The 21802-nt window shown below is 42.5% G+C and overlaps 1 protein-coding gene across 1 annotated transcript; it reads right to left on the bottom strand.

The window, feature by feature from the left end:
- Positions 1-29: 29 nt before the first annotated feature.
- Positions 30-16401, bottom strand: LOC306787378 (uncharacterized protein; the record flags this gene model as incomplete). Its single annotated transcript, XM_079282497.1, has 3 exons — positions 30-41; positions 15493-15600; positions 15997-16401. The coding sequence occupies 3 exons, from the start codon at positions 16399-16401 to the stop codon at positions 30-32; spliced, it is 525 nt and encodes a 174-aa protein (XP_079138623.1).
- Positions 16402-21802: the final 5401 nt, after the last annotated feature.

The following is a 21802-nucleotide window of genomic DNA, read 5'->3' as shown; positions in this document are numbered from 1 at the left end:
CTGGGAAACAGGTACAGGTCTCTTTACAGTTAGAGCAGCGGCTGCAAGAGAAGGATCACAAAACATAATCAATGGTTTATAACAGATATGAGCACAGTGACTATGACAGATACGTTTACATGTTGGATGTATTTACCATCTACTCGTGAACCCTTCAGATGAGTTGGTGCAGCCAGTGCAGCAGATGGTTCTACAACGAAAAAACCTTGTAAGTCATTTATATTTTGACAATATACAAACACTACTGTTAGTATTGTTACTTCACCTTTCTCAGCCTTATCCAATGACAGACTGTTTCTCACATTAATATGTAAAGAATATACTTCATTCATACACGTGTGTTGATGTTTCAATGGGTTAATATTCAGTGGACAGTCATGATGTAACCTAGGCAGGTGAAGCAACATGGCACACTTCAAACACATGCATTCAGGTGTTAGTAACACAGCAGTTTCACACATACATATTGTTTCTTTTTATCCATAGAAGAAACCAAAGAGTGATACGTACCCTCATCATGACTGGTATCAATTCATAGGACAACAAGATAAGTAACTAGTAACTAATGCTGTCAAACACACGTGGAGCAGTTCATGTACATAACTATGATCTACATGCATGAATGAAGTTTCGTGACCTGATACAACGGAGACGTGCGTGTTTATTTAACGTTAACGTGATTCAAATGAAGCACCGGGTCCAGTCATAGCTTGTTACGTGTCCGTAAAGTAACATCCAGAGTATGATATTTCCTTACTAATTCTGTATGAAAGTTTGAATATATACGTCCTTTACATTCTGCACTATCGATGCATTCTACTTCACTTTTCTTTTTTAATTGAAGTACCAGGAGGAACTCTTCTTTTTGAGGGGGAACAAGATCATCTGATTCCCTCCACTTCGCATGACCTTTTGGAGAGTGACTTCTTTGTTGTTGCTGGCCGAATGATTGGTCATTCATTCCTCCATAATGGGCCATGTCTTGGAGGACTCAGCCCAGCTATCCTGCATGTGCTCTTTGGTGGATCCCCAGAAGAATATTAGATAGATACATAATAGATATTAAGGACTGTGCTGACCTTGACATCCGTGAGACAATCAAAGTGGTACAATACATTTTTCCAGTAAGATTTTAATGATACAAATTCAGGGCAAGGACAATAAAAGTAATACCTGATGTCAGAAATTTTTCTCTGATATTTATGCCACAATCACATCATTTACTAATTTAAACCAGCAGGGGGTGCTGAAGCAATATTAGTTATTGACAAGTTGTCCTTTCCCTATTTGTTGTATCAAATCTGAATGTTATGCAAGTCTTGAGAAATCAGGAATTCTAATCTATTCTAATTGTCATTATTAGCTGGAGGGTACAGCAGATTTGTCATCTGAAGAAAAAAACATAATCAATGAGTTGGCACTGACATGGGATTTGCCTGCAGTCACATCTGACAACAGAAGATGGCTGCTGGACAAACTGCTCCTCCATGCTGTGAGTATTCTGATCTGTACTGAACAGATCATACAAACCAGACCGACTAATCAGAGTTGAAGTTCTGATGTAGGACAACATTATGTCTTTCACATTTTGTCTTTTTTGTGACATACACAGATGGGTGTTGATGAGTTTATTAATTAGTGCTAATTAGGCTGTCAGTTAAAGATTAGTAAAACTGCTTTGCTTTTCTGTTGTGATGCAAATGTTTTGCAGGTCCTTGGAAGAACCTCAAAACAAGTGAAAGTTACGAAGGGGGTTGAAAGAGACACTGATCTGGCCTTTGCTAACCGAGACGAAAGACACAATTCCCCTCCTCTTTGCAAGAGCATCTGATTTACAGTGCACACCACAGGTAAGTGACCCCATGATGCTAAGTCAAAAACACTCACACAAATTACTTTCTCAGAAATGACATGTGTTTTCTACCCTCTGGCAGCCATTGGTTTCAGTTCATTACAATAAACATGAACCTGGTGAGATCTGAAACGTGTTGCATTGAAATTATCACAGTCAGCATTTGATCACTTTTTCCTCCTTTTTTAAAGTTAAACCTACATCACTGCATGAACAAGTACTGCTCAAACATGGTTGTGCTGAAGTCCTTGCAAGTTGAGTTTCATAGAAATGAATTGACACAAATTCCTGCCTAAAAAGAAGGAAACCAATTTAAAAAAAGTGTTGCCATGCAAAAACCTCCAGCATGGTTCTTTAAAATAACAACTATGCCCTGATCGAATTACAATTGGGATTATTAGAATTGAAAATTTCTCATTTTCTATTCTGCTGTTTATTGTGCTTTCTATTCTCTTGTTTGTTTGGAAACAAGTGTTAACTGATCGTATGAAATGAATCCGTCAGATGGTCTTGGAGAAGATAAAATGGCCAACAGAAGATGAGGATGAAGACAGTGATGTCTCTTTGGAGGATACATGTCGGATCACAGGATTCCTTCGCACATTTATTGAGACCGGTAAATGAATAGAAACTTTTAATAGTTTCTCACAGGTTATTTGTGAGTTTGTTGTGCTTCCTCTACTTTTCTTTTTAACTATGAATTCTCAGCAACAATAACAACCCAAAGCACAAATTAAGTCAAATAATTATTTTTAAATTGCTTTCATGATTGATGTAACAAAATCCTTCACGGCAATTAAAGAAATATTGACTTTTCTTTTTTGGAAGCATCTCCAAGCATCCTTGGGAAACTGGTGCAGTTCTGGATAGGATGGAATGTGCTTCCCAGACACCAGCTGGATATTAACGTGGTGGAGAGCAACTTCCCCAGTTCTTCCACCAGCTGAAACTTCCAGGACATTACAAAGACTACTGTAACTTTGAAAGAGACATTCTTGCTGCTATTTGTAGCACTGACACTGGGTTTGGATTGATCTAGGGAGACTGTACATCAATATATCACTCTGTATGTACACTTTAGTAATCGTGTAGCATTGTTGTCTTGCTTTTCCAACCAAAATATTGAATTGCAGTATAAAAGCAGTTTAATGAGTGATGTAAACTAGGACCTAGTTCTGTTAGTGTGTAACACTCACACACACAATGTGGTGATGCATATTTGTCTTCAAGCATTATCTCGTAGGTTTAATCCCATTCTTCCCTGTTTAATTGTTTTAAAGATGATCGGGAGACTGTTACAACAGAGACAGATTCAATTGTTGTTGCTGTTCTTTATTTGTGATATTGTTCTGAAACGGGATGCATGTTCCAGTTCCTCGAGCCTTGTGATTCAGTGCGTACATTGACATCGGCTTTAAAAAAATATGTATATATATATATACATACACTGTCAGAGCTGTCATTACCATTATTTTTACTTTTGTGTTCATCTTTTTAGTCATGTGAAACAGGAGTTTAGTAAATAAGAATGCGATTCAACGCTGGTTTCAGAACTTTGCTTAATCAGAGCATTTATGTAACTTTCACCTGCATCATAGAGCTTGTGACGCAGGCATTTACTGGAGCATTTCTGATATTAAGCTCAAAGTTTGTACAAAGACATTCAACACATTGGACAGGGGGCCATCAGGGTCTGGTAGACTTTCAACTTCCTGGTCAGTTAGTGAGCGTTGCAGCTGAACTTCAGGGACCACAACACCAGGCTGACGATGACCACACGGTCCAGTCCAGTCAACTCCAAACTCCATGTCAACCTGCAGTTAAAAGAGTTGAGGTTAAAGGGTCTGTTCAGCCAAAAGTAATTTATTATGTAGTAAGTTATTCTGGTCAACATGTCTACAGAACTGTGAGTCATTTTCAGTCAGTTATTACTTTTTTAGAACCTTGTTTGAAATATCACTTGTTTTATCATTTTATCATCAGGTCCCTTTCCTCTCTCACACTCTCCCCATCCTCCCCCCACCTGGAGTTCACTGACCACATGAAAGAGCTGGTCATTGCTGGAACCAAACACACTCCTCGCCCCACTCCTCGACGGTTCCACAACCATCCTCTGTCTCCCCTACCTGATAAAGGAAATAATTGATATCTTCTGGGTCCAGGCTACAAGGCTAATGACACCAATGACTCTCCAGGATAAGTCGGGGCCCTGTATGCAGCTAGCCGTCTCAATTCCTGTCCTGCAAGTTTATAGAAAAAGAAAGGTGAGGCTGCGAAGAAACAACAGTAAACCTGCAAACTTATCAAACTTAGCATACATTCCTCGTCAGCCTGTCCAAATAAAATGCGCAAAGAAAGCTTGAACCACATTAAACTTAGCTTTATTAAATGTCAGGTCTCTGTCAGGAAAAACATTTTTAATCAATGATTTTATTGTTAGGCACAAACTGGACATTTTGTTTTTATCTGAAACTTGGTTAAATCAAGATAACAGTGCAGCTGTTCTTATTGAATCAACACCTCACAACTTCAGTTTCATGAGTGAAACAAGAGCACATAAGAAAGGAGGTGGAGTTGCTGTTTTATTAAATGATTCTCTTCGATGCAAGCAGATGTCCTTTGGTCATTTTGGTTCTTTTGAATATGTGGCTCTGAATTCCACTCAAGCTTTATTCCGAAACATTTACAGACCGCCTAAATACTGTGCAACCTTCTTTGATGAGTTTACTGAACTGCTGTCTGTAATCTGTATTGATTTTGACTGTGTTGTTATTGTTGGTGATTTTAATATCCATGTTGATAATCCCCAGGACAAAGAGTCTATAGAACTATGTGGTGTCCTTGATAACTATGATCTGACTCAGCATGTGACAGGACCCACCCACAACAGGGGGTACACTCTGGACCTAATCATCACCAAAGGTGTAAACATTTCCAAGGTTGCTGTGACTGATGTTGCACTCTCTGATAATTTCTGTGTTTTCTTTGAGAGTGCAATCTCCTTGCACACAAATGTCCAAACCAAGGTTGTGACAAAGCGTTTCATCTCTGAAAACACCAGTGAACTATTTATTCAGAAGTTCTCCTCCACACCAGCCCTCTCTTGCCGCTCAGTCAATGAGCTTGTAGATGGCTTCAATTTTAAAGTAAAAAATATAATTGATGCCATTGCACCCACTAAAGTGAAGGTTGTCTCGGGTAAGCAAAGATCTCCTTGGAGAAATGCTACGCTGGTCAAAATAGAGAAACGAGAGTGTCGGAAAGCTGAGCGCAGGTGGCGAAAAACTAATCTCCAGGTTCACTGTGACATCTATAAAGAGAGACTTCGCAATTATAATTTGGAACTTAGAAATGCAAGGCAGTCATTTTTCTCTGACATCATAACCAAAAACAAGAACAATACACGCGCCTTATTTGCTACCGTCGACAGGCTAACAAACCCTCCAGTGTCGGTAGCTGCTGAGCTCCAATCCACTTGGGCATGCAATCAATTTGCCTCCTTTTTTACTGACAAAATTCAGAAAATTAGACAAGCAGTCAGTGCCTCCACACCAACCACAGGATATGTGTTGTCCCGATCTCTGAATAACATCCATTCAAATATCATGACACAATTTCATTCAATCGACCGTAGAAGCCTAGAAGACATTATACAACATCTGAAGTCATCCTCCTGCTGCTTGGATATTCTACCAACACACTTTTTCAAAAATATTTCAAACTGCATGACCACTGATCTTTTACAAATTGTAAACACATCCCTTCTCTCAGGTGTCTTCCCACAAGCCCTAAAAACTGCAGTTATTAAACCACTCCTAAAGAAGGCTAGTTTAGACTCCGCAACAATGAAAAATTATAGGCCAATATCAAACCTCCCATTTTTAAGTAAAATAATTGAAAAAGCGGTTTTCCAACAGCTGACCAACTTCTTGGCCATAAATAACTGCTTTGATTCAGGATTTCGACAGCACCACAGTACTGAAACTGATCTTGTTAAGGGTTTCAACGACATCCACTTAAACATAGACAATGGCAGAAGTTCAGTCTTAGTGTTACTGGATCTCAGTGCTGCATTCGACACGGTCGACCATGCCATACTCCTAGAAAGACTAATAATCTGGGTGGGACTCTCTGGCACAGCACTTAACTGGTTTGAATCCTACTTGAAGGACCGAGAATACTTTGTGTCTGTAGCTGATTACACATCAGAGCTGACTAAAATGACATGTGGTGTTCCCTAAGGTTCAATACTGGGGCCTCTTCTGTTCAACATCTACATGCTTCCACGAGCTCAGATTATGGAAAACAACAAAGTGTGTTATCATAATTATACAGACACACACATCTACATAACTATGTCACCAGGGGACTATAATCCCATACAAGGGCTGGGTAACTGCATTGAACAAATCAACAACTGGATGTGCCAGAATTTTCTTCAACAAAGATAAAACAGAAGTAATTGTTTTTGGTACCAAGGACAAACAATTGAAAATCACCGCTCAGCTTCAATCACTGATGTTAAAACCCACAAACCAAGCCAGAAATCTAGGTGTAGTTATGGATTCAGACCTCAACCTGAACAGCCATGTCAAGACAATTACAAAATCAGCCTACTATCACCTGAAGAATACATCAAGGATTAGAGGACTTATGTCTCAACAGGATTTGGAAAAACTTGTCCACGCATTTATCTTCAGCAGACTGGACTACTGTAACGGTGTGTTTACAGGTCTCTGTAAAAAGTCCGTCAGAAAGCTGCAGCTCGAGTCCTCACTAAGACCAGGAGGGTGGATCACATCACCCCAGTTCTAATGTCTTTGCACTGGCTTCCTGTCCAACAAAGAATTTACTTTAAACTCCTGCTGTTGGTTTACAAAGCACTGAATGGTTTCGGGCCAAAATACATCTCTGATCTGCTGCTACCTTATGAACCATCCCGACCCCTCAGGTCGTCTGGGACCGGTCTACTTTCTGTTCCCAGAGTCAGAACTAAACATGGAGAAGCAGCGTTCAGTTTTTCTGCTCCACATATCTGGAACAAAGTCCCAGAAAGCTGCAGGTCTGCTGAGACCCTCAGCTCAATTAATATATTAATCAATTTCCTGCATTTCTGCATTTTACGACTGCATTTTATTTCTTACACTGTTTTTTAATGTTTTAATGAATGTTCTTAATTGTTTTTAAACCTCCTTTTCTTTTGCCTTATGTTTTGATGCTTTTAATGGTTTTATGTGAAGCACTTTGAATGACCTTGTTGTTGAAATGTGCTATACAAATAAACTTGCCTTGCCTTAAAAGGTGTCAAATCTGACTCCGTTCACCTTTTATCCAGTAATAGGGTCACAGATTATCTGACCAATGAAGAGTTTAATTCATGGCAACCATGTAATGCCAACGTTACCATCAATAAACATTACGTAAATCTGCACACATATATTGCAACTTTTAAAAGATAATAAGTTAAACCAGACAAACACTTGACATGATGTGGAGTAAAACTACACGTTATACAATTTATATATAAACACCTTATTCCGTACTGTACCATCCTCCGACGAATCGTTCTCTCGCACACTCCGAACACCTGTGCTATGTCCCCAGCGGTGTGCCCCCATAGTAGGTGTGCTTCGATTATATTTGGAGATAAAATGTACGACGGACGTCCATGGCTCGCCTCTTCTGTCTCTGAGAGGATGTAAAGTTGGCGGGCAGCTTCTTGAAGACTGTCAAACACTCTTTGGTCAACTTCCACATCCATATTACTATTGAGCTGAGCCAAGTCCTCTATCAACCTATCTCGCCGAAACTGAAGATAGTCATTGAGTGCATGGTTCTCTACTTCGTTCGCTAATGATCGTATTTCATTTGAAATGGCTTGTAAAAACAATGCCATGAATAAACCGACAATGAATGAATGAATGAATGAATGAATGAATGAATGAATGAATTTTATTTATATAGCGCTTTTCACAGACAGTACTATCACAAAGTGCTTAACAGAGCAGACATTTAAAAGCATAAAAACACAATGTGACCCTACGGTCAATAAATTACATACACAGAGTGAATAAAAAATGTTAAAGAATAAAATTAAAATAAAAATAAAAATGTAAAACAAATGTTAAGAGCAGGTCTAGGACATGGGTTTACTTTTACACAAACGCCAGCCTAAACAGGTGGGTTTTTAGCTGGCTTTTAAAAGTATCCACAGTATCTGCGAGGCGTAGAGTTGCAGGCAGAGCATTCCAGAGCCTCGGAGCCACTGCCTCAAAAGCTCGGTCACCACGGGTCTTAAATCGTGTGCGTGGGACTGACAGAAGACCTAGAGCATTTGACCTGAGAGTGCGGGCGGGTGAATAGGGGCGAAGTAGATCAGCTACATAAGTCGGAGCCTGACCATGAAGTGCTCTGTAAGTGATGGTGAGAATTTTGAAGTGTATCCGAGATGCTACAGGAAGCCAGTGGAGAGATCGGAGTACGGGGGTGATGTGAGACCGTCGGTTTGTCCTGGTGAGTAATCTGGCGGCAGCATTTTGGATGACCTGCAGACGGTTAAGAGCAGATACACTGAGTGATGTAAAAAGTGAGTTGCAGTAGTCAATGCGAGAGGAGATAAATGTGTGTATGATCATTTCTAATTCAGGCGTTGATAATACAGATCTCAGTTTACTGATATTTCTTAGATGGAAGAAACATGACCTGGACAGCTGCTTAACATGAGGGTCAAATGACATGGAGCGATCAAAGAAAATCCCAAGATTGCGCAGGTTGCAATGGGAAGCAGAAGAGAGAGGACTAATAATCTGCCTGATCATGGGGACAAACTCCTCTGGAGCAATAACTAGGACCTCCGTCTTAGAGTCGTTGAGTTGCAGGCAGTTTTCTGCCGTCCAGTCTCTGATGGCATTGACACAGTCCAGGAGCCTAGTTAATGTGAATGCCTCGCTGGGTTTGAATGACAGATGGAGTTGGATGTCATCTGCATATAAGTGATAGGACACATTATAGCTTTTTATGATCGGCCCCAAAGGTAACAGATAAAGTGAAAATAACAGAGGCCCCAGAACCGAGCCCTGCGGTACACCACAAGACAGTGGAGAGGTAACAGACACAAAAGCACCCACAGAGACATTGAAACTTCTGTCACTGAGGTAAGATGTAAACCAGTCTAACGCTATGCCAGTTATGCCCACCCAATCACGTAGCCTCTTAATCAGGATGTCATGGTCTACAGTGTCAAATGCAGAACTGAGATCCAGAAGAACTAACACAGAGCAGTCACCTGCATCAGCACACATGAGAATGTCATTTGAAACCCTCAGGAGAGCGGTTTCAGTAGAGTGTTGCTTACGAAACCCAGACTGGAACTTGTCGTACATATTGTGCCTCTCCAGTGCAGCAGTAAGTTGTTTGGCCACCACTTTCTCTAAAAGTTTGGACAGGAAAGGCAGTTTTGATATGGGCCTGTAGTTCATGGGCAAAGCTGGATCTAAGTTAGGTTTTTTTTAATATGGGCTGGATAGTGGCATGTTTGAAATAGGAAGGGACAATTCCTGTATACAATGAGGAATTGACAATAGATGTTACTGCAGGGCCAATAGTTAACAGAACGTTCTTAAATAGAGAGGATGGAATTATATCCAGAGGGCAAGTTGATGGCTTTGTATTGTTAATTAAGTCCATCAGGTCTTGAAGGCTGATAGGCTGGAAAGAGCCCATAACAGCAGGAGATTGCGAGGAGCTACAAGTAGCCGAACAGATCCCAGGCCGAATGCCAGACCTAATACCTGTTACCTTATCATTAAAATAGATCAGGAATTTGTTGCAATCGTCAACAGAATAGCATGGTACAGTGGAGACAGGTGGTGAAACAATTCCTCTAATTGTGTCAAACAGAATCTTGGGATTTTTCTTTGAAGAAGAGATTAGGTTGGCAAAATAAGCAGTTCTAGCTTCCTTTACTGTGGTATTAAAAGAAACTCTGAGGTCTTTGAGATATAAACGATGCACTTCTAGCCCAGTAGCTTTCCAGAGTCGCTCTGCCCTGCGACACTTCTGTCTCACGCTGCACACAGCTTCTGTCATCCACGGAGTAGTGTTATAGGCAGCCCGTGTCCTTTCCTTAAGAGGTGCCACTTTATCCAGCAAAGTGGTGCAATGTTCATTAAAGGACTGTATCAAGTGTTCAACATCATTGAGATTTGTGTAAAAGTCACAGCAGAAGTGCATCGAGAACTGATCAGCTGTACTCTGAGTAATAATGCGTGAGTGGAATGTTTGTTTCAGACACAAGGGGTCAGCATTGACAGAAAGATCAAAGAAAATACATTTATGGTCACTGATCAATAGGTCCTCACAACGGGTATTATCAATATCAAGACCCAGAGAAAACACAAGGTCCAAGGTGTGACCACCCCTGTGAGTGGCGCCAGAAACATGTTGCGTGAAATTAAAAGATTCAGTAATATTGAGAAACTCAGTAGCTATACAGTCTGTGGTATCATTGACATGCAGATTAAAATCACCAACCAGAAGCACTTTGTCTAGCTTGATAATAGAGGTCAGAAAGTCTGTGAATTCTGATAAAAACTGACCTGCAGGACCTGGAGGTCGGTAAATTAAAAAACAGTAAAACGGCTTTTGCCGGCCCACTTTAGTCAGCTGTAGTTCAAAAGTAGCATAGGATTCTGTGCTCCCCAAGTGGCAGGAAAACTGATTCTTCCAGACCACGGCGAGGCCTCCACCGCGGCCTGTCAGACGCGGTGTCCCAACATAAGAACAGTCCACAGGGCAGAGTTCATTGAAATGGATGCATTCCATATTCTGTTGCCAGGTCTCGGTCAGAAATAAAAAAGCCAAATTATGACTTGTGAACAAGTCATTTAAAATGTGAGCCTTGTTTGTTATAGAGCGTGCATTAATCAAACACATTTTGATGGGGGAAGACACTGTGTCGTCATCAGCACAGGAAGCTTTGGGGGTATGTGCAATAGGACGGATCACTCGTGCAGCACCTCGAAACCGACCATAACTAGGGCGCGAGCGCGAGTCTGTGATTCTCACGGGAATGTTCATGGGTCGTGGAGTGGAAGTTACGTTAGAGGCTGGAGATCCTCCATTCCGCCAGGGGGAGCTGGTGTTGCTTGTAGGGGATGAATGCGGCTGATGAATTATCGTAGAGGAAGAGTGACAGCGGACAGGGGATCCAGGTGTAAACAGTCAATCATGTGAATGGGAGTGAACAGCATACTGTAAATTAGCCGCTAGCAGGCGGCTACCCAGCTTGTTAAAATGAATACCATCCTTCTTAAAAGCGGAAGAGCGGCCCCAAAACAGATTAAAATTGTCAATGAAGCTCACGTTGTTCATCCTGCAGGCGGCCTGGAGCCAGGTGTGGAGGCTGAGGACTCTGCTGAACCGCTGTGATCCACGGCCGAGTGTTGGACTTGGACCACTGATAAAAACAGACAGTCCACAGCTGTTTAAAAAGCTTAAAAGATTTGTAAAATCCATCTTGGTCAACTCGGACTGGTGGAGGGCTGTATCGTTGATTCCCACATGAACGATAATTCGCCGAATGGAAGACGGGAGGGCGCGCATCAGGCCAGGCAGTGTCAGCAGGATGTCTGGAGCCGTTGCTCCGGGGAAGCAGTGTGTCTCCGCGTTGAAGAAACGGGTGTTCCTGATGATTGAGTCCCCGACTATCAGCGTCGTCGGGGCGAAGAGGGGACGAGGCGGCAACACTGCGCGTGCAATACGCGTGGATGGAGGCGAGGATTCAACCAGTGGTGGCGGAGCAGACAAGCAAGGACTGAGAGAACGGGCGACCGAAGCTCGCCGCGGTGCTGGTGTAAAGCACGGTATGGAGCGGCGTGTCCTGGGGCGAGAGGAGGGCTCAGGAATGACTGGCGTAGGGATGTCGGTGGACCCGGGGCTGTGGGTCCCCCGAGGCGGCAGCTGGGATGATGTAGGAAGCTGGGAGTCCGTAGTCAGAGGAGGGAACTCGTGCAGGGCAAGGGCGTCAAATCCATTCTTCAGCTGGACATCGAAGCCATGGGGTGTAGGAGATGAGCGTCTCCCTCTCCGGCTGCCGCGAGCACAGACCAGGGACCAGGGCTCGTGATGTGATGGAGTAGAGCTGACCAGGGCTTTAGGCTTAGCTCCGAGCCGTAGCCAGGACGCCTCAGGAGCTGCGACCGGAGGAGGTGCCGCGGCAGCAGGACTGGAAGCGATGGACTCATGCACGCGGTCGCTGGCTGTGTCAGTCTGTGATGGACCGAAAATGATGGTGTCCATGAGGCTCTCGGCATACTGGATCCTGTAGAGCGTGGATATTCTTCCCTCCAACTCTGTGATTTTATCCACCAGGCGGGCGCAGCTGACACAGTCGGGTGGAGGGGTGAGTGAAGCCATAGCAGATCAAATGCAAAAACAGTTCTAGTTATAAAAAAGTTCTAAAAAACTTCTAGTACGTGTTGGCTGACATCGTACTATTAGTAGATCAATTAAAACTAGAAAAAAGAGGGTGAAACAGACACTATGCACAAGTGAGCTGGATCAGGTGACAGGCAAATTGGAGGGAAAACAGCAGCACAGCGTCAGCAACTCGTCACTTCCTTCAGTGTGACACTGGAAGAGTGGTGTGATGCAATCAGCATCCTCCCAGACCACTGATGTCAACAGTGGGGGATGGGTTGGCGGAGGTGTGTGTTACAGGACTCAAGGCCACCCCTGAGAACAGTAGTCCACAGTACAAAAGACTCACCCAAGGTGGGATTCGAACTCTCAACCTTTTGCTTGATGTACCAGGCCCGGCTAGCTCAGACAGCAGAGCATGAGACTCTTAATCTCACATTTCCCCTGGTTTGTGTACTAATATTGGTCGGGGCGATTGGTTGCCCCGTCTCTCAGAGGTCCCTGCGGCCGATCAACCTGGTCACAGCTGTTTTCTGTCCTGGCCCCACAGTGGTGGAATGAACTCCCCACTGATGTCACGACAGCAGAGTCGCTGCCCATCTTTCGGGTCAGAATGAAAACTCACCTCTTCAAGAAGTGCTACCCTGAGCCTTCCACTTAGCACTTATTGTATTCATACTAGTTTGTTGCACTTATTGTTTTCGTTTGTTTCTGCACTGTACTTTGGCTCTGGGTTATGCTCTTAGATGCTTGTTTAAAAAAGGAGATGCTGTAATAAATAAAAGTCCTGCTCCTCTATGGAAACATAACCATCATGACTAGAAGTGTAGAGAACTACAACATGTCGTTTGTGCAGAATAACAGTTAGAATGGAACAGTTATAGTGGAAATAAATGGAGGCTCTATGGCTATAAATATTAAACTATTTACATTTTAACAACCTCTACTTCAGCCTCTCCTCTCTGCTCTGTGTTCACTTCCTGAAGTTCCGGAGGATTCCCAGTCCGACGGTTGCCCAATTTTCTCATTTCCCAGTCTGAGTTGACCCGTCAAGATCGACATCATTTTGCATTTCCCGGTCTGAGCGAACCCGGTCAAGTCGTGCTGAGGCATTGTGACCCCCAACTATTCTGTTTTGCGGTCTCACTTGACCCGGACCATTCTGTTCTGCGGTCTAACATGACTCCAACCTATCTTTTTCTGCAGTCTATCGAGATCCCCTCTATCATTTCTTGGATCAATTGAAATCCCACTATCCTATTCTGCAGTCCATCGAGACCCTATTCTATCCTTTGGTTAACTTGACCTCTCTTAACTCAGGTTTAACATCAACTCATGAAATATCACCCTAACAAGTTCTACCCTTCAACTTTCTCTCATAACTATTCTATTTTGTTTAGGAATTCTCTGCGGCAGTAGGTACGGTATTTATTTAATTCATTCATATAAAATAAATCTTTTTTGTGGGATTAGGCTTTATCTGACCTCAGCGTCACTACCCCTTGGTTATCCTACTTCAGGATGGAGTCCAATCACCCAAAGCTTTGCACTGTTCATATTTGATGTTGTATAATAAATTAGTGTTGAATTCAAATTAACTCTCTTCGGATTGAAATAACCATAACTTGTCTGAAATTTCCTGAATGATTGTTTTATGGTTGGTTTCATGAGATAATAAAAACAAACTATCATCACGTTTGATCTTTCTCTTCATTTATTTCAGGAAAAAGATGTTAAACTGAATGCTGACCTGTCAACGAAAGTAAAAAAAGACTGTTCACACTTTCCCGATGATAACGAACATTTAGGGAGTTATTATTATTATTAGTAACATTTCATCAGATTTCTAGGAAATACAAAGTTATGAGTCTGTAAAAAAAAAATGTTACAACAGTTTCAGTAACACACCAAGAAAGAAAAAAACAAACCCATTGATTTCGTTTCCTTTTATACAGAAGGTATACTGTTCCACCGATTAGTTTTTAAATACAATCAGTTTGAATATGTATGAATTAGACATGACAGTAAATGTTGCATTTTGAATACACATATTTCCCCTGATGAACAGTCTTTGGTTCCCTTTTGTTTCCACCATCACAGACTTACTGTTTGTTGTCATTGCTTTGAATGTAAATTAATTAATTAATTATATGTTTGGAAAAAAACTTCCCCTTTCTTTTCATTTATAAACAAAGAAGAAAATATAAGACAATGAAAACTGCAGTGGTTCCTGACAACATATTTAGGGAATTCATCTTTCACAAAAAAGTGAAGATAGATTTTTATCCTGTGTGAACTCTCATGTGTCTCTTCAGACCTCCCTGCTGTGTAAATGTGTTCCCACAAATATCACATCCAAATGGTTTCTCTCCTGTGTGAATTTTCATGTACGTCTTCAGACGTCCCTGCACTGTAAATCTGTTCCCACAAACATCACATCGAAATAGTTTCTCTCCTGTGTGACCTCTCATGTGTCTCTTCAGACGTCCCTGCACTGTAAATCTTTTCCCACAAACATCACATCCAAATGGTTTCTATCCTGTGTGACCAATCATGTGCGTCTTCAGACTTCCCTGCATTGTAAATCTTTTCCCACAAACATCACATCCAAATGGTTTCTCTCCTGTGTGACATCTCATGTGTGTCTTCAGATGTCCCTGCATTGTAAATCTTTTCCCACAAACATCACATCCAAATGGTGTCTCTCCTGTGTGAACTCTCATGTGTGTCTTCAGATTTCCCTTCTCTTTAAATCTTTTCCCACAAACATCACATCCAAATGGTTTCTCTCCTGTGTGAACTCTCATGTGTATCTTCAGCGTTCCCTTCTCTTTAAATTTTTTCCCACAAACATCACATCCAAATGGTTTCTTTCCTGTGTGACCTCGCATGTGTTTCTTCAGACTTCCCTGCTCTGTAAATCTTTTCCCACAAACATCACATTCAAATGGTTTCTCTCCTGTGTGTACTCTCATGTGTCTCTTCAGATCTCCCTGCACTGTAAATCTTTTCCCACAAACACCGCATTCAAATGGTTTCTCTCCTGTGTGTACTCTCATGTGTTTCTTCAGATCTCCCTGCACTGTAAATCTTTTTCCACAAACATCACATCCAAATGGTTTCTCTCCAGTGTGAACTCTCATGTGTTTCTTCAGACCTCCCTGCTCTGTAAATCTTTTCCCACAAACATCACATCCAAATGGTTTATCGCCTGTGTGAACTCTCATGTGACTCTTCAGACTTCCCTGCTGTGTAAATCTTTTCCCACAAACATCACATCCAAATGGTGTCTCTCCTGTGTGAACTCGCATGTGTTTCTTCAGATCTCCCTTCCGTGTAAATATTTTCCCACAAACATCACATCCAAATGGTTTCTCTCCTGTATGAACTATCCTGTGTCTCTTCAGACTTCCCTTCAGTGTAAATCTTTTCCCACAAACATCACATCCAAATGGTTTCTCTCCTGTGTGAACTCTCATGTGTATCTTCAGCATTCCCTTCTCTTTAAATTTTTTCCTACAAACATCACATCCAAATGGTTTCTCTCCTGTGTGAACTCTCATGTGTTCCTTCAGATGTCCCTGCATTGTAAATTGTTTCCCACAAACATCACATCCAAATGGTTTCTCTCCTGTGTGAACTCTTGTATGTCTCTTCAGACCTCCCTGCTGTTTAAATCTTTTCCCACAAACATCACATCCAAATGGTTTCTCTCCTGTGTGAACTCTCATATGTTCCTTCAGAGCTCCCTCCCGTGTAAATCTTTTCCCACAAACATCACATCCAAATAGTTTATCACCTGTGTGAACTCTCATGTGTTTCTTCAGATCTCCCTGCTGTGTAAATCTGTTCCCACAAACATCACATCCAAATGGTTTCTCTCCTGTGTGAACTAGCATGTGTTTCTTCAGATCTCCCTTCAGTGTAAATCTTTTCCCACAAACATCACATCCAAATGGTTTCTCTCCTGTGTGAACTCTCATGTGTTTCTTCAGATGTCCCTGCATTGTAAATCTTTTCCCACAAACATCACATCCAAATAGTTTCTCTCCCGCTTGGACTCTTTTCTGTGAATCTACCTTTTTCTTCACTTTCAAACATTTCTTACGAACCAAACAGCTCACGTACATTTTTCCATCATTACACATCATGTGTCTCTTAAGAAAGCCCTTGTAGTAAAATCTATTACTACACTTGAAGAAGCTGAAGGATTTCTTGCCAGTGTTACAGACTACATCCTTTACAATTGTTTCCTTAACTTTCAGAGCATGTGCAGCAGAATCTGGTGCCCTGGTCTCCTTCCAATCACTGTCACTCTCCTCTGTTTCAGATCCAAAATCTAACAAAGGCTTTTGCCAATCATCATAACTGACTTCCATCTCAGAGTCAGAAACCATTTCATCATCAGCATTCGGTTGTTCGTGACGATCTGGATCTAGGTTCCCGGCTGGTCCTGATCGTCCACAGTCCTCTACACCAGTAGCTGAGCTGCTGGCTGGAGGCTCTGCCTCTCTGTTTTCCTCCTTTTGGCTATGATGAAGCTGTGAAGACTGAGGTATCTCATAGTCATCTTCAATCTTCAAAAGCACAGCATTGAATAGGAACCTAGTGGCATCTGCCTCCTCCAGCCCTTTGAGGTGCTCTGCCTCCAGACTGGTCCAGAGTTCCTTTGGCTCCTCTTTTATGCAGAGGGGCTCTTGGTCCTCCTGTTCCTCTTTTATGCGGAGGGGCTCTTGGTCCTCCTGTTCCTCTTTTATGCAGAGGGAGTCTTGGTCCTCCTGCTCCTCTTTTATGCGGAGGGGCTCTTGGTCCTCCTGCTCCTCTTTTATGCAGACGGGCTCTTGGTACTCCTGCTCCTCTTTTATGCAGACGGGCTCTTGGTACTCCTGCTCCTCTTTTATGCAGACGGGCTCTTGGTCCTCCTGCTCCTCTTTTATGCAGAGGGGCTCTTGGTCCTCCTGCTCCTCTTTTATGCAGAGGGGCTCTTGGTCCTCCTGCTCCTCTTTTATGCAGAGGGGCTCTTGGTCTTCCTGCTCCTCTTTTATGCAGAGGGGCTCTTGGTCCTCCTGTTCCTCTTTTGTGCAGAGGGGCTCTTGGTCCTCCTGCTCCTCTTTTATGCAGAGGGGCTCTTGGTCCTCCTGCTCCTCTTTTATGCAGAGGGGCTCTTGGTCCTCCTGCTCCTCTTTTATGCAGAGGGGCTCTTGGTCCTCCTGCTCCTCTTTTATGCAGAGGGACTCTTGGTCCTCCTGCTCCTCTTTTATGCAGAGGGGCTCTTGGTCCTCCTGTTCCTCTTTGATGCAGAGGGGCTCTTGGTCCTCCTGGTCCAGGCTGGGGCTCCCCTCAGGGGGAATATCTTCTTTCATCATCAACAGCAGCTGAACATCTGCAGGGAGAACATTATGGACAACTGTGAGGTCACACTCATGTCTCTGGTATCATTACATTATCTTACTGAGATCTAGTGTCGCAGTACCCTGCCGTTAAAAAATGGTTCAATACCCCATCTTATTAGTGCCGTTACTTTAAGAATGGCAGTACTTTATTAAGAGCCGTATTTTGGAGTTGAGTCGATGTGCGACAGCAGATATCTGCTTCCACTCGCTACAGATGTAGTGGGAGTGTTTTTCTCTCATATGTAAATACAAGTGTCCTTATCTACTGTCCACGGCTCGTCTGCAAATACGACAAACAGTGACATATGGCTCTAAAGTGCTGCAGGGTTGTAATTTGTGTCTATACTTGTGAATGTAATACAGTAATATCAGAGAGGCTCCGTCGTCCTCAAGAACCAAAGAATCAGACAGCTTTACAAAATGGCAAACACATGGTGGACTTGTGATTACTGAATGTCTTGGGACACAGTCTACTGTACTGATAAATGGACTCATCTACACAGTAACACTAGCTGTGTCTCAGTTCAGGGGCTGCATCCTTCGGAGGCTGCATTCGTAGAACGGTTACGTCACAGCGCTGCGACTAGGCTGTCCCATATCGCATGTTTTCTAAGACTCCTTCAAATGCAGCCGACGAATGCAGCCTTCTGCCCTCAAATTCGGACGACACAACTGATGTATCCTTCGCGGCCCACCATATCCCAAGATGCATTGCGTGCCGATGAAGATTTTATTTTATCCAACATGGCGGCGAGTGATGCGGGAGCTGGAGAAGCGGCAGTATTCACTTTTAAATGCATGTATTGGATTTCAACCCACTCGAATATCAGCGATACTGATGTTGAAGCAAAATAAGAGATCTTATAACATCACGTGTGTTAAAGTGATCGGTTAAGTTACATGACATTGTAGCTGACGAGCAGTGGCGGCTGGTGGAAAATGTTCTAGGTAGGGCCATCCTATCAATTTCAACAAACATCCCAGAATGATTTAATGCAAAAAAATTAAAGTATCAAACACGCATTACTACTTTGCAGTTAAATATTTAACATTTATTCCAACACGGAAAAAAATCAGTAAATAACACTTATATAATAAAATATAATATGTTTATTTTTTGAGATGCCCCTATAGACCTCGTTATAGGAGGTAAAGATCAGGAGAAGTAAACATGAAGTGTAATTATGAATACTGATGTTAAATTAAGCAATGATGAGTTTTCACTGTTAATTTACCATCTATATTAAATGGTGATGCCTCCATGACCAAGTTAAGCAGATGCGACTGAGGACAGCTATGTAGAAGAAAAGAGGTTCACTTTGTCTAATATGTAGCTTGACAGAGTTCTCCATGTGTCCTGGTGTTCTCATGTTTCCTTACCTCCTCATCCCTCACTCCCTAACTGTCCGTGCTGGATCTGTCCCCGTTGTTTTAAAAAGAGAAATAAGTTATTAGCATGACGTCATCTTGCTAGCCAAACCTGTCTGGTGTACAGCTGGTAGTGAAGCTTTGCATGTACTGCTTCCCTTTCCAGCGAGTCTGCTGTCTGATTGTGAGGTCAGGCTGATCTGATATCAGCTCTTTGGCTGCAGAATCTCCGCCAAAGTTCTCCTCTCAAACGGGTCTTGGAGGAGTCGTAGAGACTGTAGAGACTTCTCCTGACGAGAACGCGCAGCTAGGGGGGGGGGAAATCTTTTTGGCCCCACTGAATCTATTTGAGGGCGCTGATTGGCTAAATTGTATGTCACTCATTTCTATCTTCAATCAGCAACTGGCTAAACTGCTTCATAGCACAACATGCTCTATCTAGATTGTAACGATTTTACAGATTTATAATTCATATCATGTACATAAACGGACCAACGTGAGCTCAGGTAGGCATGTTGTGAACCTGAAATGTCACTTTCAGTCCGCTAACGTTTCAAACATTGAGATTAATTTCACGAATTTGAGTATTTTGCCAATTCTGTTCTTGTTTTGTTACAGGGAGCCAGGAGCTGAGGGGAGAACGACGGACAAACATTCAGCAACCATGGCTTTGAATTAAGACATTAGTCCATTTGTAATATCTCCATTTGACCATCTTGTACTTAAGCATACAGTTACATGAGCTCTCATCCTGTACAAAGCCTTCACTAATAAGACAACCAGTAGCCAACCGGGGCGACCGTGGCTTACGGGGTAGAGAGGGTTGTCCGCCAACCGAAAGGTCACCGGTTCGATCCTCGGCTGCACCGTGTCCTGTGTCGAAGTGTCCCTGAGCAAGACACTGTACCCCTAACTGCTCCCTGGGCGCCTGTCATTGGCAGCCCACTCCTCCCTATATACACAGGGATGGGTCAAATGCAGAGAATAATTTCCCCACTGTGGGACTAATAAAATAATGTTTCTTCTTCTAGATCCTTCTCATGTGTTAATGTTGCTGTCACAGAGATGACAGTTGTGATATCACAGTTTTATTTTATTTATTTAAATTGAAAATAATCCATGTAAATGATTTCGATGTGAATTGGTGTATATTCTGCTCTGTAAAAATTGTCAATCTTCGAGGTTTGGATACTTGTGTTGACATTATTGATAACTTTTTAACTTTTCATCATTTTGTCAATGTGATTCGGACAATTTTGAGAAAATGTGTCTGCAGGGTGTGTGACCTATATAAAGTGTGTTACTGCAAGTTAATAAACATGTTTGCTGACATTTGTTTTGCTGCTGTCAATCATCTTGATTGATTTCCTCTGGTTTAGGATTGCAATAATATATATATATATATATATATCTCATGGCATCAAGTGCAGGAGCTTATGCCGACCGTCCTCGGCTTGTTGGAAAAAAAGATGCCAGAAGTGAAATCTGGAAGTACTTTGGCTACATTGCAGACATTGAAGGAAAGTCCACTGACATACAGAGACCCATCTGCAAAATGTGTTTCAAAGCCACACAGACCAAGTGAGGCAACACATCAAACATGGCAAAGCACCTTTCAGACACCCCAAACTTTTCAAAGCAAATGTGATTATAAACATGAACACCCCCAAGCTCACCCATATACAGCCTAACAGGAGTAGCCTTAGCCTAGTTTGACGACAAGCCTATTTGATCATGAGGTCACAATGCACACAGACGTGCACTAAATGAAACACAATTGATGCAAAATGGCTCCATGCTGGTGGAGCCTGAGGGTGGATCTTGAGGTAATTATTTTTATTTTTAGTTAAGGAAAAATAATTATTCCATGAATTAAGATAAAATATGAAGTGAAAATATCAAACTCACAATGCAAGTAAATTAAGCATTGTTTATCCACCCACTCCCACAGACAGACAGATGCCAGCAGAGTCAGCAGCAACACAGAGACAGAGTTCCCTTCAGCTGTGTTTGAAAGCCAGCGGAAATATGAGAGGCTCAAAAGATGCGAAGAGGTTAAACATTAATATAATGCCATTTGTTAAGTGTTAAAAAAGCTGGGGAGGAACAAGCTGGTAAAAAAGGGAACCATACAGATGTTTTATTTCTCACTATTATAGATAAATTTACCAGTATCGTATCGTATTTGGGGTATTGTATCGAATTCTGGTATCGTATCGTAAGTATCGGGTATCATGATACTGTTGGGATCTAACCCTTGCGTCCTGGCTGGCTGAGAACCTCACATGTGCTTTCAACCAAAGAAGCATCCATGTTTTCCTTCCTTTCAACAAAGGCCTGATCTGGGGTCTGCCAGAGACCTCATGCCGGATGACCCCCCCCCCCCCCCCCCCCCCAGCTCCGGCCAAAACGTGATGCTGGTCCCTCATTGGCCAAGAAAGGGCCCCCCACTGGTTGTGCCACCTGGTTTATAAGCCTGAGCACAGCTTAATTCTTCCTCTTCCGTCCGGACACCGTACTGGTAACAAGAAGATTCACAAGGAAGCGCTTGCCTCACCACATGGAGTGGTCTCACCGACGTCACGATCTCCTTAGTTACGAGGTCTGTCCGCCATGTTGGAGTACATACAGATCCTACATGGCGGCGAGTAAACAAGTAAGTGCGGCGAAAATACAATACTTTGAATCACTGGATAGTGCATCAAAGGTTCGCTACCTGGCCAAATTGAAGGTTATTGGTAACTTGGATCCCTATACGATGAGTGCAGAT

The sequence above is a fragment of the Melanostigma gelatinosum genome (genome assembly GCF_949748355.1).
Source record: "Melanostigma gelatinosum genome assembly, chromosome: 13".
NCBI classification, from domain to species: Eukaryota; Metazoa; Chordata; class Actinopteri; order Perciformes; family Zoarcidae; genus Melanostigma; species Melanostigma gelatinosum.
This window is presented reverse-complemented; position numbering and strand designations above follow the sequence as displayed.